This window comes from Bombus pascuorum, chromosome 1 (genome assembly GCF_905332965.1).
Source record: "Bombus pascuorum chromosome 1, iyBomPasc1.1, whole genome shotgun sequence".
In the NCBI taxonomy this organism is placed as follows: domain Eukaryota; kingdom Metazoa; phylum Arthropoda; class Insecta; order Hymenoptera; family Apidae; genus Bombus; species Bombus pascuorum.
Genome location: NC_083488.1, coordinates 34,665,284 through 34,681,847, shown reverse-complemented (window position 1 = coordinate 34,681,847; position 16,564 = coordinate 34,665,284). Strand labels below are relative to the sequence as shown.

General features: G+C 35.2%; 2 protein-coding genes and 1 long non-coding RNA gene across 3 annotated transcripts; all 3 read right to left on the bottom strand.

Moving 5' to 3' along the window:
• Window positions 1–866: 866 nt before the first annotated feature.
• On the bottom strand, window positions 867–11,108 carry LOC132911743 (AP-2 complex subunit alpha). Its single transcript, XM_060968627.1, has 14 exons — window positions 10,969–11,108; window positions 9,945–10,033; window positions 9,008–9,219; window positions 8,721–8,914; window positions 8,398–8,629; window positions 8,219–8,327; window positions 7,493–8,136; window positions 7,275–7,406; window positions 6,978–7,175; window positions 6,191–6,519; window positions 5,845–6,113; window positions 5,597–5,741; window positions 5,161–5,368; window positions 867–5,082 (listed from the first exon to the last, which is right to left on the bottom strand). The coding sequence occupies exons 2-14, from the start codon at window positions 10,006–10,008 to the stop codon at window positions 5,005–5,007; spliced, it is 2,814 nt and encodes a 937-aa protein (XP_060824610.1). The 5' UTR covers window positions 10,009–10,033; window positions 10,969–11,108; the 3' UTR covers window positions 867–5,004.
• Window positions 11,109–11,541: 433 nt separating this feature from the next.
• On the bottom strand, window positions 11,542–12,425 carry LOC132912058 (thyroid transcription factor 1-associated protein 26 homolog). The gene is made up of 3 exons (XM_060969171.1): window positions 12,246–12,425; window positions 12,019–12,142; window positions 11,542–11,932 (listed from the first exon to the last, which is right to left on the bottom strand). The coding sequence occupies exons 1-3, from the start codon at window positions 12,361–12,363 to the stop codon at window positions 11,680–11,682; spliced, it is 495 nt and encodes a 164-aa protein (XP_060825154.1). The 5' UTR covers window positions 12,364–12,425; the 3' UTR covers window positions 11,542–11,679.
• Window positions 12,426–12,709: 284 nt separating this feature from the next.
• On the bottom strand, window positions 12,710–16,127 carry LOC132912093 (uncharacterized). Its single transcript, XR_009659143.1, has 2 exons — window positions 15,105–16,127; window positions 12,710–15,004 (listed from the first exon to the last, which is right to left on the bottom strand). It is a non-coding gene; the product is annotated as an uncharacterized LOC132912093 (long non-coding RNA).
• Window positions 16,128–16,564: the final 437 nt, after the last annotated feature.

Here is a 16,564-nt window from a genome sequence, read left to right as displayed (position 1 = left end):
ATACTTGACATATCACCGAACAATTCTTACGTAAAAAATGTGAAAATCGAGAAACGAATCAATTTTATCGCTAAAAACACACTGTAACGCGAAACCACGTGTTCCAGGACGTTCTTCAAGTTAGGCATAAAGATAAATCGCGAACGCAACAATTCACGGGACATCGTCGAGTAAATTTATAACGCTCTCTAAATAGTCGTATGATTTGTTCATTGACATAATGTGGACCCCGTAGAAATTTTCATACTTTCAAATCGAAGAATAAAGCGTTACTTCTCTTTTATTTTTTATTTTTTTGGCACGATGCTCGAAAGCTTCGAACGCTAAGCTAAGCTCGCAAGACATCTCGATTTCTACGCTATGAAGACTACGAACGAAAAAATTCAAACGCAATTCAGTAACGGATTGAAAGGATAATTGTCGCGCACTCCAGGATAGACAACGTACGCAAGTACATTCACACGATTCAATTTGAACAATTTTTTTTTTTTAGCAAAATCCTGTTTGCCACGTTCGTTGTACTCTTCGAACGAGTTATTCTTCGTCTTTTTTCTTTTCCAAATGGACGAAGTAAATGATAGAAGAAATTTTTATTTATAATTCACAGATAAATATAAAATATAATCGTTTTTAGCTTTTTAATATTCAAAAATTCCACGAATCGTAATTTCAAGCTAAGCTTATACCATCGATATAATTATATTTCCCGAAAAATTGAATTGAATTTTTCTCATTGACATTTTATCGATTCCTCGATAATTTGTTATAATAATTTGAATCGTAAAACGAAGCTACGTTCGACTTAAGCGCGAGCAACATTAATACCAAAGCCAATCAAATAATCGAGAGAGCACACTTATACGAGATTACGTATATATGTATGTATAGTTTAATAACATAAATCAGTAGCATTTTACAAACGTACATGTAACTAGAGCTAAATGATACAAAACGATGTTGGCAAAAAGATCACAAAAGGCTCATCTCATAAAGTGTATCTTAACGTCGTCGACGGAAAATTAAATAAACGCAATTATTAAATAACTTGAGAATTTTACAGTTTTCCTCGTGTAAAGATTAAATGTAGAAATCTCATTTTATCAACAAAATTATCATATCAGTTGATTGATCGGTGATCGAACATTCGTAATCGTGTGAACAATTCCTGTATTCATATTTTGTGCCGTGCGCGTCGATCTATGCTTATCCTAAAGTAAACAACGACAAACGAAGAACCAATATTTTCGATGGCTTAACGAATTACGATTTATAAATGCGATTATTACATCTTTCTCTTTTATACATGCATCAAATACTAATGAATAATTTCTATCAAAATTTTCAACGAACAAGATTCTGTACCCTCGCAACCGTATGCGGTGCACATACTTGCGTACAAAATTTCTAATACAGGTTCGAAAATCAATAGTTATAGCGCAACAAGATATTGTCAGTAGATTGTTAGTTAATTTCTTCTAATTATATTTCACTTTATTTAGAAAATTCATTCGCATATTAAAAGCCTTTCGTTAGGCCATCGACGTCTACTTAGTCTACACTTTTTGCATACCACGGCCATAAATAAACAAAAGGAGCACGGATTATACAACAGAAGGGAGATGGATCTACAAATACGGAAAAATACACTATACATTTATGCTACTTCCGGTATGTACTGAACAAAGCAGTTTTCCGAAGCTTATGAGCAACGGTAACATCGATCAACTTCATAGTATACACACGTTGCATCTGTGCCGAATGGTTTTGGTTCGATTCGAGCGGTCGATTGCAAACCCGCTAGTAACTTGTGACTGCGGTTTCTTCTACAACCGAAATCCTACATTAAATCTATACACGGGAAGCAAAAAGTAACGAGACAAACGTTCGATTTATCGGAATAAATCTCTGCAGCGTTGTAACAAACGCGTTTCGTTAATACGTATGTCACGATTGCCATTCGACGAGGACACCGCAACGTAATAATACAACAATCGTGTGTCACCGCACACATCTCAATATAATTCGTAATATATATATATATATACTTATAAGTATATAAATATATATAAATATAGATATATGTATATATATAAGTATATATATATATGATTATGTGTATTTTATTTATACGATATATGCATCCACGCGTGTATATATATAATATATATATACGAATCATTTGTATTTCATTTTAATCGGATGAACATGATTCACACTTCTGCGAAGATAAACACTCTGACGCGTGTAAAATGGTGGAGTTGTCGTATGAGCCTCGTTTAAATCGTTTTTAAATGTGAATCATCTCTCAACAAATCCATGACTGGGCGATTAATCTATTATCAATCGATTAATAATTATATGCACGTCATTTATTCGTTCATAAGATAGTTTCTTGATTAAAGATCGAAAATATCTAGATGTATTTTGTGTCACAGATTTATATGTACAAAACCGAATAAAACCGATGTAAGAATGTCAGGAACTATGAAACAAAGGACTTGATTTGAACTTATGTAACTTATGACGAAATTCGATCCTGCTCTTTTCTTCTGCGACTTTTCGCTTCCATATTTGAGAAGCGACGCACAATTTAAAAAATAGGTTTTCGAAATCATGTGACTGATTTAAATATAAAGTGTTTCTTCATACGTACTATACGTACGAATTTTCCTTTATATTATCTTATGTAAGGAATGTGTTCGTTTCTTATATAATGTACGTATTGTGTTATCGTGTTATTCTAAATAAAAAAAAAAGGCAAATTTCGCTACTTGCTCGTAAAATTCTCTTAGGTACATATATATATGTTTTCTATGCAATTATTTTATTGCTGGACACGGTATATATATTTTCAATGTACCGCGTTTTTAAATTAAATACTATAGAATAGTAAAACAATAATTCGTAGTAAGGTCAAGACAAAAAAAAGTTTGAATGAAAAATATACAAACATTTTTCGCGCGAAGTGTTGAATTAAATGAAAAAAAAAAAAAAAAAAAAAAAAAAAAAAAAAATTGGGCGTTAAATAAAAAAATTTATTTTTTCTATCTAACGTTTCCCGTTTCATTTGATTCATAAATATTCATTAAACGCTTGTGTAACTTCAACATGAAACGTATGCATATATTAGGAACACGTTCTTGAGGATGCAAGCGTTCTTTGAACTTACATTTTTAGGGTATAACTAGATCTATGATACATTGTTATCCGACTTTCATACATTTTTAGGATATACTCTTTCTCGTGCTTAACAGCGATTAAAGTTGAGATGAAACATCGATAGCACTGCATCCTTAGAAACGCGTTCTATATACAGATCTTTTGATAGGTCATGCTAGAGTTTTCGATTCATGCTGGTACGTACGTAACACACAGTCGAAAACGATAAAAGGGAATCACAGGTGGAGTAAGGAGAAAGCTTCCGAATATAAATTTATGCTATATACGAACATAAAAAAAAAAAATATACATCTCGTGTTCGCATGATAAAGAAATATATATATATATATATATAAATGAAATGGCAGGAAGGAACGATATTACAAGATCGTCATGCCTGCAACTACAGATTCTGTGTGTTTCGTGCAATGACTTCCTGTCATTGGCACATTTAATCGATGAATTCTTTTTATATACAATTTAATTAGAGCTTTACAATTTCCATAACAGACAGAGTAATCGTGAAGCATGTGATCCCGATGCTAACACGGTTTAAATGTCACAGCTGCTCTATTTTCATATTTATTTATTTTTTGTTTTTTCTCCATTATCACTCGCAAAACATAATAATCTCCAACGTATTCGTAAATATCATCTGTACAAGATATACTACTGAAATATACATCTCACACAAGATTCGTTAAAAATGATTAGAAAAATTCTTCTAGTGATTATTGTTTCACTTCTTCCATTTCTTGTTCGTTTACTCCTCAGTGAATATAATCGCTCTTCTCAATGAGCCGAAAAATAAAACCAGCCATGGATTTTATACGTCAAGGTACAGAAAACCAAGGAAGGACCAGAGAACAAGCGGAGCAGAGGTAAGGGAATCGGGATGGGATCGATCATCTCGAATCTACTAATTACAAAAGAAATTTTGAGCTCCGTAAAATACAAGGAAAAGTCTACGATAGACAACTAATATCATACAACTACTGTCATCGTGTCCAAATCTACTCTCGCTCGCGCAACAATAATAATCTCAAAAAAAAAGAAACGAAAATCGGTACGAAAAAGATCGTACATACAAAAAGGGAAGCTAGAGGTATAGATGAGAATGCGCCACGAGCATACAAATTCAATAGTATGGGCTAATAAATATAGAATCGCTGTAGCCGACACAGTTGCGTGATACAGTAAACTCATTAAAAATACTCATCATTGAAAGGGATAACTATAAACATCATTTATAAAAAATATATGCTAGTAACCTGAACGCTTTGTAGTGTGATTCTTGGCCGTTTCTTTTTTTGCGGATACCCGTGGCATGCATCTACACATTATTGGATAAGTTACAAATTATAACTTCTTATTAAAGCCACATATTAAATTAAAAAAAAAAAAAAAAAAAAAAGAAAAAAAAAGAAAGAAAAAAGAAATAAAGGTAATATCTGTACTTGTTACCTTCATTCATGGAACAATATTGTCCATTATAGTCATCGTATGTCTCATAGCTTTTTTGCTTTCTTTTTTCCTTTTTCTTTTTTTTTTTTTTTTTTTTTTTTTTTTTTGTTTCTTTTTCATGTACACAATTCGCCTTTATCGTATTTTTAGCAATCCTATGCTTTGTTCGTAGGATTATACGTGGTAACAATGTTTCGCCTACACAAGAGTTCAGTTCTCGTGACCGCGTTGCGAGTGTAAGCTTGCGTACAACAAATATGTCTTAACAAATAATCATCAATATCTTTCGAACGTCGAGAGACGACATTCCTCAGTGATCACGATATGTCTTCCCACGGCGTTTTAACATATCTTAAATTAGCTTCACGCCTGCTAGGCCATTTAAAATTGGTCCACCAGCAGGTCACAGATCTCTACTGACATCGATTCCTTACTCGAACGTACTGTCAAACGGAACATCTACAAGATGACATTAACAACTGGCTCACCGAATTCCTGGTTTAAGAGATCCAATATTTAAGAAGCTTTGAAACTTACCTGAGCTTGTTTATTAGGTTCTAAACGTAGGAGACATCCTACTTGTTGTGCCCTCATATGTACTATTCCTGCACAGACAAAATTATCAGGATTCGGATCGATACCATCGAGTAATTGCATTCCAAATCCTTGCAGTTTCGTGCGAACTTGCGCAAGATCCATCGGCTGTTGTGCTTTAAAAATTTTCTGTGAACGTTGTTGATTGGCTCTAAAAGTGTAAGTTGATTATATAATATTATTTCAACGTATTGCTAAACGAAATAACTTTTATTTAAATAGTAGAAATATGTCAAACAGTTTCTAAAATTATTTGATTACGTACGGCTGACTTTTGTTGTCATATTTAATAAATTAATAAGTTTTAATGTAACAGTTAAGAGAAATAACAACCAAAATGAATACGATAGTAAAGTATTTATTACGATAAGTTACATACCCTCCAAGATTTTTCCACCGTGCAAAGAATGATTCTCCGTTCATTTCTGTAGGCTCGAAGAATTTGTTGATCGTTAATGGTAACTTCATTGTTATCTTTTGTGGCACATTATTATAAATAAAGGAAATGATCATGCTTGGTGCATCTATATAGGAAAAAGAAAATTTAAGACCGTTTTCAAACAATATAAAAGTGAATAACATCGGTTTGATCGCATCTGTTTTAGAATGTTATGTAGCTTATCGTACCACTGTAGTCGTCGATACACTCTGCATTAATCATTTGTTGTATTTGAGCACCGGCTTCTAGCACGGGATCGACCGGCTTTACTTGTACAGCTAATTTTTGTTGATTTTCCTCGGGCCAAGATAGTTGAGGTTGAAAGCTGTGAAGAGCGTACTGAGTTTTGTTTCCGTAAAAAAGACCGACACGTCCCAAGTTTTGTCTGAATTCTGACTTTACTCCGATTTGAATTAAGTCATTTTCAAACAATACGCCGTTATTCTTGCACACGAATCTGTAAGGTATAGCACTTTAAAATCTAGTACCTTCTCGAAAATTTCTCTTGACTAAATATTCTCTACATCAACATACTTCTTGGGATTATACGTGTTTTGGGCACCATTAGTGGCAACTTTGTTTGGCATATTATAAATATCACCTAGTACATCAAGTAAAACTCCTGTATTGCTAGTTGGTTGAGAAGACGGCGGTGTAGAAAGACTTAATAAATCTGCCGAGGTATTATTGACAGTTCCTGTGGCACTGGCGGGCGCTTCCGCGTGATGATTAGCATTTGGTGCAGGACTTTTACTTTCTCTAATCTCATTCTCGGGAACTCGTCCTGGCTTTTTCCTTTTCAAAACGGCGAGAATAGAAGATTCTCTTTCTGGGAATGCTGGCATTTCTTCTAATACTGTAGCCTATAAGGAGAATTACAAATATTCACCAACATTGCTAGAATCACATACACTTTCATACCGTATACAATTATAACTATCGCCGTTCCAGTGTAATAAAAATCTAGTATTAAACATATCTAATCTCTCCATTATAAAAATTTCGTAATTTTCCAAACATTTTTGGCCAATGGATGGCAGTAACGTAGTTAGTGAAATATTTATTTTTGTCTATCGAACTTCGTGGCAATAACGATGTATTAGTTGCGTCACAGACATACTTAAAAGTAACTAGAGAATGCAAACAATATTGTTTATCGCAACATTGTGAAACATTCGCTTCGTTATTTAATTACAAATTTTATCAAATGAAATCGATTTTCTTCGTTAACTGAAAAACAATTTTTTTACAGTTGCGTCATTGTTGTACCGGAACGGCGACACGTTAATTAAAATTAATTTGAATTGGACTTGTTATTTACCAAAACATCGCTAGAGGCGATAATGCTTAGCTGAAGATATTCTGAAGCTCTTTGCTGTAATTCTGCATCGGCGCTACGTAAGTTACTGTGTTGTCTAAAAACATCTTGAATTTGACTTCTCATTTCAGGAAACAGATTGACAAATTTGATATAGGTTGAAAGTAGCAACGCTCGGGTCATTGGAGAACATAAGTGATACTGAAAAATTAAGCGGAGAAAAAGAAAGGAAAGGAAAAGAAACGGCATTAATATATTAAATATGAAATGTTTGAATATGTAAGAGTTTATAGAACTTACTTTGGAATGTAATAATTGAAATTGAACAGCCGGAGAAGAGCGCTGATCACCAGCAATGAGATTTCCAAACTCTCCAAGTATGTAACCACCAACTTTAACCATATTTTCGTGGCAAGCTGGCGCTTGTAAGGCCTAACAAATGTCACACATATTTAATACCTTATTTACAACGAAATATTTAAATGAAAAAGATATATATACAATTGTGCGTTATCTACCTCGAAAACAGTCTTTGCTGCATATCCTTGCACGTCATCTCTATTGATAACAATCTGAATAACTCTGTACCATACTTCTTCCGAGACATAATCACCAGCTATCCTAATGAGATTTAGAATAACGTCAACGTACCAAGTATAATCGGTAGCATATTTTTCGGCTAGAATCGCGACTTTAAGAACCATTTCTTCTCTAATAGAATAGTCAGCAGTTTCGAGGTAGTTTAACATTTCTTGTACTATTTCTTCCGCATTGCTTTTATCACACATAGCGTACAAAAGATCAACAGCCTGTTGTCTAACAGATACGTCCTTTTCCATTTTCATAGAAAGAATGACGACTTCTTGATGTTTCTTCACGGCTTCGTGTGAAAGCTCTGATGTAGCCAAATGGCACATGGATTCGAGTGCTAAGTAACGAAGATTAGTTTCACGATTGGATAGAAACTGACCGAGTTGATTGCACGCTCGAACCGACAAAGGCAGTTCACTGTCGTTATGAATAATTAAACTAATGGCCTCGAATAACACAGCGTTCTTAGCATTCGAGTGCTGCACCTTCTTTGATTTTGGCGGTTCTTGAGCTTTGTTTAATATAGTTTCTAAACATTCGTTTAATCTACCCCTTACACCTGGATCTTCAGCTGTTAGAAAGTAACAAATACAATAAAATTATTGCCGTAGCCTACCTTAATATATTATACAATTTGAATAAAGGTAATTTACCAGGTGGGGTGTAATTCTGTAGTAATCGTAAAAGTTTAACAGAGAGCCATGGCGCTGGCACAAAGTAATACGTATAGTCCTGTAGGTCTGTGTAGCTCGATGTCACGATCTATTGAAGTAGAGTAAAAATAAACAAACTGACATCTAACCATTGACTGGGTTAACAAGCTATGCCATACCCTGCTCAATCTTGAAACTGCTAAACTAACGCATCCTTTGTATTCGTCCGGGTTTCTTTTTACAAGAGCATCTATTAAAGATGCAGCTGCGGTAACAACACCGAGATGTTGGTCATTTAAAAGGTGAACTATGCGCGAGGTCCATTCTCCACCAGGAACAACATCCGGCGCAGTACGCAATAACCGTAATAAACACAATGCTGCACTTTGTTTCACAACATCCATAGTATCTCTAAAATAAAAAATTATTTGTAATTATTTTTCCTTTCTTTAAATAAAATAACAAAAGGGAGTATGAAATATTAATTACTTTAGCTACATACCCGGAAACGAGTAGTTTTGGTATTTCATTGCCAAATGCCTCTGCCATTTCTTTACTACCAATATTAGCAATACATTGCAACGCAAGATTTACGTGAATGGGATTTCGTGATGCAAGATCATTCTTTATACTTTGAATTATTAATTTAATGAGATCACTGTTTGTATTTACTAAAACTGATATGAAAAGATAGCCCTAAAAGTGGTAGTAATAGTTGCATAGAATTAAACTTCGGCATCAACATAATTTATGTGTGCATTATTTATTTCAATAGATCGCAACGCTTACAATTTGTTTCTCTGAATATTTGTTAGATGAAAGTAGATTAACAGCCTCCATATGTCCAAAGTCAATGTCATGACCAAGCAGGAAAATAAAAAGGAGCTTGCAAACATATTTCTTTTTTTGATAACCGTCAAGTGTCTTATCTCCTTTAAATTTACTACGAATATTTGCCAACTCTTTGTTTATTCTTTTTATTTCTGCCTCTTTGCTTTTACCTAATAGAATAAGCAAAACGGAACAAAGTGATTAATAATTTTTCAAGCCTTTAGCAGATCATTTCTGTGAATATGGAATTATTGATGACATGCATTTACACACATACACACACGCGCGCACCGCGCGCGCGCGCGCGCGCACGTATATAACTATACATTTGTCATTGTTTTTATAGAAAACTATAATGGCTGCATGCCACTTGGATTGGTGTCAAAGTACAGATGTATTGATTTGTCCTATAAGAGTCAATTTCATATCCTACTTCTTATATAATTATTTATTGCATTATATATAATATAAAGATTATATAGTTAACCCATACGTTGATTTACATTCTATTCGTATCTATAAAGATTTCACAAGGTAGCTGGAAGTGTTAGTTTTAATATTCATTTACTCTATTATGCCAAGTATTACATATGAGCGTCTGGAGCGCAAGCTATATCAGAAAGATACGGCTATATCAGAACTCCGCCCCCTGTCTCCTACTCTTCACAGCCTTAAATACTCTGTGTGTCACGTTTGTTTCAATGGCATCATATCTCTTAATGAAACATGGGTCAAAATTTCAATGATCCAAAAGTTAACGAGTTTTCTTTTTTATCTGATAGCATAATATACACCAGTGTCTATTTAAGGCTAATGTAAGATGCAAGTTAATAAATATTTTTAAAGTATCGTTTAAAGACGTTATATAAATAACAAGAAAAGTGTTTTAGCTCACAATTTCTAATATCAGAAATGAATACAGCCAGCCCACGCATGCCATCTCCTCTCACAGCCGGCATCTTGTCTTCTTCTACTTAAAACCACCTGTGAAATAAGATACAATGACAGAAATTTGCACCCGTATCCCTGAAAAACATAATTTTAATTTACAAAACTGTGTTAACACGAAAACACATGTTAACATCTATCTACAAGCTATTTTTATAACAATTAAATATTTCAATTATATAAATGTTTATAAGAAAATATACGCCAGGATATTTTTTGAATTACAGAGGGATGTACGTAGTTATAAAATGGTGTTTAATAAACGTAGATAGAGATATGTGATATTAAAATAAATATACAAAAAGATGAATGGAATTCTTCATATCACTGCTTATGGGATAATTTATGGAAAGTTAATTGTAAACTCGCAAATATGCGTTGTTATTTGACGACATGCAATAGACGCATAGGGGGAGGCTCAAGAAAGTGATTTAAACGATATTCGTTGATTAAGTGTACTCGAATCAACGAGCCCCTTGGTCTCTTCAAATAACTTTAAAGAAGAATTCCCCATGTTAGATATACGTTCGATATTAGCGAACGAAACTAGCATATTACACGAACGTTGGGAATTGAAAGGGCAAGTTGTGCGAGATAATGCAGCGTCTATTCTGACGCTCGAGAGAAAAATCGAGTGATTAAGCCGGTAACGCGTCCTAGATTCCGACGGCAAACGCTCTTTGACAGCGGTGTGATGGAAACGTTGATAGTGGTTCGCATTACGTGAAAACTTTCGACATTATGTTGAAAGATTGTAGCAACATTCTCGAAGAAATCACCGAATAATTCAACGTGTATGGATCGAGCAAGCAAAAAGAATATTTGGAAACGGATAAATAGATTGAACGATGGCTTTCTGTCTCCAATGACCTGTCGTACTGATGGCAAATGCAACCAGTGCGACCTATGTTTTCTGAGGAAAAGGTTATCTGCTACGCATCTTGGTTATTGGATCAGTTTTAAGTACATACCAATCTGAGTTAGGGTAACGTTCACTCACAGCTCTGTCACGTAGTACTCGGTAGGCGTGAAACTATTCGCGAGTCGGTGCCAGAGATTTCGTGGCTGTCGCCATTTGCAACCGCTGACTAGCTGACGGCTACCCGTCAAATGCCACTAGGCCTGCGCTTTCGACATTGCGCGGGTAAATTCGTATTTCAAATCTGCTGCTATTTCATCGATCGCTTTTTATGACTGTCATTGCTCATAACGTATGAGACAAGTTTTAATTATTGTTATCATATCGTGATCCATTGCATCTTGTTAATATTCGTTTAACAATCGAATATTCGATATTTCAATTTTTACGGTCATTTTGACATTTCTTAGTAACATAGAAGAGATTTTATTAAGTCTAATAACTCTGTACTGCAAATAATAAGATCACACGATAAAAATTTTATTCCAAAATATAATTGTAAAATAGTGAGAGGTTTTGGAAACTAAAAAGCTCCTAATGTTCCTTTTATCGTGCAATTAATACGTTGAATTGAATTAAACTGGGTCGTCAAACTTTGATTTAATTAAAAGCATATTAAACGAAGTTCAGTTTACGGGAAGGTATTTATTGGAAATTTGTTTGTTATTGTATGTATATTTCTTAAATAAAAAAATGTATTTACAATATATCAACTTCAGTGATCATTCACGTTTTTAAAAATGTACGTAAATATTTCCTTATATCAATGCGCCATCTGTTGCTCTATCTTCTCAAGTAACATTTCTAACCTAGCTTTCATAACAGGTTGTCCTTTTTTTGTTTTCCTCGAAAGTTGCTTGTACGTTTGCATTTTTTTCTCTTTATACCTTTTCAGCGCTTCCTCTCTTTCTGCTTTCACTCGGGAGGCTTCTTCCACTCGCTCCCTCTTTTCATTCTTTTTATCGAGAAATTCCTGTTTTGCTTTATGAAACGCACTTAACCTTCTCGGTTGATTCCTTCGAACAAACAGGAATTATCTTTGAAGAACAATATGAATTTTGAAACTGTTGTTTCCTATATAAAATTTAGTAAGTATACATACTCGTGTCCATTTTGATCATTAGCTTTGGAAGCGAATATTCTTAGATTTTGTTGCTGGTCCTTGTCAATCTGCTTATAAAATCCTCGTAAAACAGCTTTCTTCCTGCGTTGCTCCCATTGAGTAACTGCGATATATAGTACAATTAAAAAGTGAGAATAATATTCTCAATGATATTTGGAACTTAACCTATACGTAAACTGGATTACTCGATAGTCTCACGAACGTACCTTTGTATTTATTACTGTACTTCTGCAGCCTATATTTCTTTTTGTCAAATGGCTTTTTTCCATTGCTTACGTATTTTGATTGTTTTTTATTAGAAACATCTCTTACATGGCTCTTCATGATTGCGACAAGCTTCGCAAGATGCTAATCTAGTTGCGACAGTAGACGCAAGAGGGACTTGAGATCGATTAAACGGCCGCGTTAACCGACGACAATTCAAAGGGAAATATTTTCCTTCGATACGATGTGTATCGAATGATCATTAGAATGTATTTTCTCGATGAAAACAGGCTGTTACTCTACGTTCATTCGTAAACTTTCGTGCATTATCGTTACGCACATAAATACGTGTTATACCATTGAGTAATATCATTTAATATGTCGACAGAAGGTAAATGCAAAGTTGGTTAGGTGTTGGTGACTTAAAATAAACTTCTATTCATGGTTAAAGTAAAAATATACCAAGGAGTAATAACGTCGTATTTATATTTCTTACAGACTTATTTACATTGTCGTTGTTTAGTAGATACAGCTGAATGAAATATTAAGATACTTATTTGCTTGTCAGTGTCGAAGGTTTCAATGGAAAAGTTATAATATCAGAGTGTACTAAGAAAAGCAAATTACAAAGAAATTACTCTTGCACAATTGACCGAGTATATTACGGGCACCTGTCATCGCATTACATATTGTCAGTTTATTCGTGGCAGTGACATTGGCTATATGGCTACGTTTATTCGCGTGTACTAACATTGTTTTCACGCACGTGTAGCAAAATGAAGGATGATCATCGACCATCGATATCAAATATGACATTGTCAATGCGATCTATATAAATAAACGGTTTAAAAGAAAAAAGAAAGTTATCCTCTATGCTACCATGTTTCATTGATAATAATATTTAGATGTCTTGATGTAATGGGTACGTTTGTGCGCAAATACCGAGCGCCGAGAATTTAAGCACTAAAAATTCATTTGAGCTATAGATCGTGTATACAGCAAATACAAACGTGCGTGAATGCTATAAGTAGTTGCAGCCGGATCGTATTGCAAATTCACGTAGCGCGAATGTTACAACAAACCGGTTAGGATCAAGTTTCACAAGTTTGCAAAGAAATGGTTGAAAATTCGGCGCTATAATATTTATCCTTCCTGATATGGTAAACTCGCCTGATGTTATTACAGTTGTTTTATTTACAATTTCCCTTGAAATTTTCTTTCAACCGTTAATGGTACATTAGACGTAATATTATGCACGTAATATTATTAAACATTAAATATAATCGAGTGTTTCGTTAGTTATATATACGATGTATCGTGTATAGAATATACAGTATGTCACGTCACACGTGCCGACCATATACACGTGCTACTGAATTATCGTGAAGATTGAAATTGAGGGAACAATCTGGTCGAAGGCTCGGCAATTTTACTGAATAAAAGATGGACACTATGATATCAGAGAGTGACATCATGGCGCGTTAACCTCAAGTCCCCATTTGTACTCAAGTCAGTAGTGGCGATGCGAAGTCGTCGTACCACGACACCAGTCAAGTCAACCTCCTCGTTCAATCGTTCTAAGTAAGCCAAGTACAAATGACTATTAAGCGCTCATTGCCTGTTTGCTACCGAAGTATTGAATGAAATTATCTTTTACCATCTCGGTTGTGTTATCAACACCTACTGTCCACTCTAACAAATTATTTGTAATCTAACCGCGCGAACGTCTGGAACAAAGAACGGTTCTCTCTTTGTTTGCTCGTGTAACATTAATTAACGTTAATTAACGTAATGAAACTTTGGTTTACTCTTGTTGTCCTAAAAGCTAGGAAATTATTTTCGAGACAAACTATTTTCTAGATGAGTTTATGCAAAATTTAAGATACGTCCACAGAGTCGTTTATCGCTTCTCAAAAGTTTTTGAATCAATTTTTAAAACTTTTGGTTTTCGTTGGTTTCCGTTCTCCGGTTCTTTATGATATCGGAGGAACTTGGCGCGGAGAAAGGCGAAGAAAATTCGCGCGGTACCCTCGACATTGAATGGTGGAAGAATGACGGTCGAAAGGGTCGAACGATTAAAGAATTCCTTGGATCGAATCTGGCCTCGGATATGGCTCTCTGTCGGACTTTGTCAGCTATTAATAGTCAGTAGTGTCGAAGAGGTGTATGTATAGTATGTACTATCTTTTCTACAACCTCCGTTTAGTTGTTTTCTTCTGCATGCCACGCTACATATAATTGCCTGGCAAGCTGTTTCGCTTCTGTCTCCTTGTCTGGCATAACAATGTAATTATTCAACGAATTGTGTTGCACGAGTAACTCAATTTCGACATAAGCTGGAAGCTTAGGAAATTGGCTCTTTTAAACGCGTGGTAAAAATCGTTTTTCGTGGCAAAGTTACGATACATGCTCGTTTCCTGTTTTAATCTATTCTTAGATTCAGATTCTGTACATATTTCCTATTGTTCGAGTAGAAATTCCTCTTCAAAGCGAAAGTAAATAAATTTCTTTTAATCGTAGTTAACGTTGTACAGGCTACTGAGAAACTTTATGACCCTTCTTTCTTCTTGATACCAAAAGAGTGAGTGTAAAAGTTTTCTATTAACGATCTAATATATATATATATATATATATATATATATATATATATATATATGAAAATTTCATTTTTTTAGTTTCCCAGTAATCCCCATTCAATGCTGTTGCATAATGGATTTGTCCCAAAATGGTGAAATCGAAACGACGCTTCCAACATGATGACCTAAAAAACAAATAAGATCGGGAAGATGGAGCAAGCATTTAAATTCGGTAGAAACAGTTAAGAATAAGATGTTTTTATCTTGTCGCGTCCATTGTCATACCTCGGGATTGAGCAACACGTACAGCGACAACTCGCTACGTAACGAATGGACGTAAGACCAATCCATATTAGCGACGATTGTGACGCGTTTTATCGATCAGTAAAACCCCCACATAGGTGACGTCATGTTAACCACGTTCTCCCACGCAAGACCGACGAGAAACTTAAGAATTCGGTGAACGTTTGAGAGAAACACAGACGAAAAGATCGACGATTCGCTCTCTGTAAGAGAAGCCTGAAATATCGTCTGGAGGCTCGAACAATTTGACATTGACACACTTTGTCATCAACACCGGTCTTCTCCGCTCTCTTCTACGTGCTTTTACGTTCTCATCGCCGTTTAATTTCGTTTTAACATTTTAACGTTGCTGTTCGTAGATTTCTTTATTTCACGACTATTGCGGAGTAAAAGTCGATCGGAGACTGAAAAGAGATCGTCTTTGTCGATCATCTCGTTCGCTCTGCTAAATCATTTTGGATTTTTCGATCTTTGCACGAGGTGGAGCCAGAGAGATGGCTGCTTCCACGTTCTCTATCTATCTCATTCGCCGGTAATCAAGCCTGGAATTTATAATAAGGAGGAGTAACGGAATTCTTTCATAGGTATGGGGAAACGTTTGGAAATTTTCACGGACGCACGTTCAAATTCAATCGCATCCTCCGTTAGGATTTTTCGCGAATTTCCTGCAAAGATTATTCATGCACGCGATTCGATACGGACGAGGGTTCTTATTTACCCGGTTTGGCCGAGTAGAGCGTGATTCAGTCCTCCTACGTTTTCGTCCGTAGCTATAGCTACGGCGCGGATCATCCGCACTCCTCGTCGCTCGATGGATCTCGAGAAAACATTCCACATAGTTTGATTCACAAGAGATCGTGGACGAGTGCGAAACCGCAGGCAGGACTATTTATGAACAATAAGAAGGCGTCGTGACGCGTCGGTCCATTCAGTTCGGTGCGTATGACGCGGTGCAACGCGTGAAAATAGCGGTCAGCATCATTTGCCTGCGTGATTTAACGCCACGAAAAAAAAAAAAAAATATCACGCAGTTCCACCAGACGTGCACAGAAAGTTGCGTAGTAATCGCGGCCTTCGTGCCTCTCTGGTACGCCTGTTCAAATTAGAACACCTGAATGTTCACGCGTGATTAACAAGAATGTAGAAAGAATGAACGATCCGAAACGAAATGCGAACGATCAGTCACGCACGATACGATTACGAGGCTTCGTTTTATCTTTGAGAACCGAATTCTTTGCGTCAAATTTTATACCTACTCGGGCTATTAATAATAACTAAAAGTAATAGCTATTAGAATAGCGAATTAGCGAATTTATACGGATGATTTAAATTTATATAACGCGAAATGAGTCATAGGTACAAAGTGATGCGAGATGATGTTTTGGCAACTGCTGAGAATAAAGACGAATTTATTTCTTATACTTGAATAGGATTTTATACCA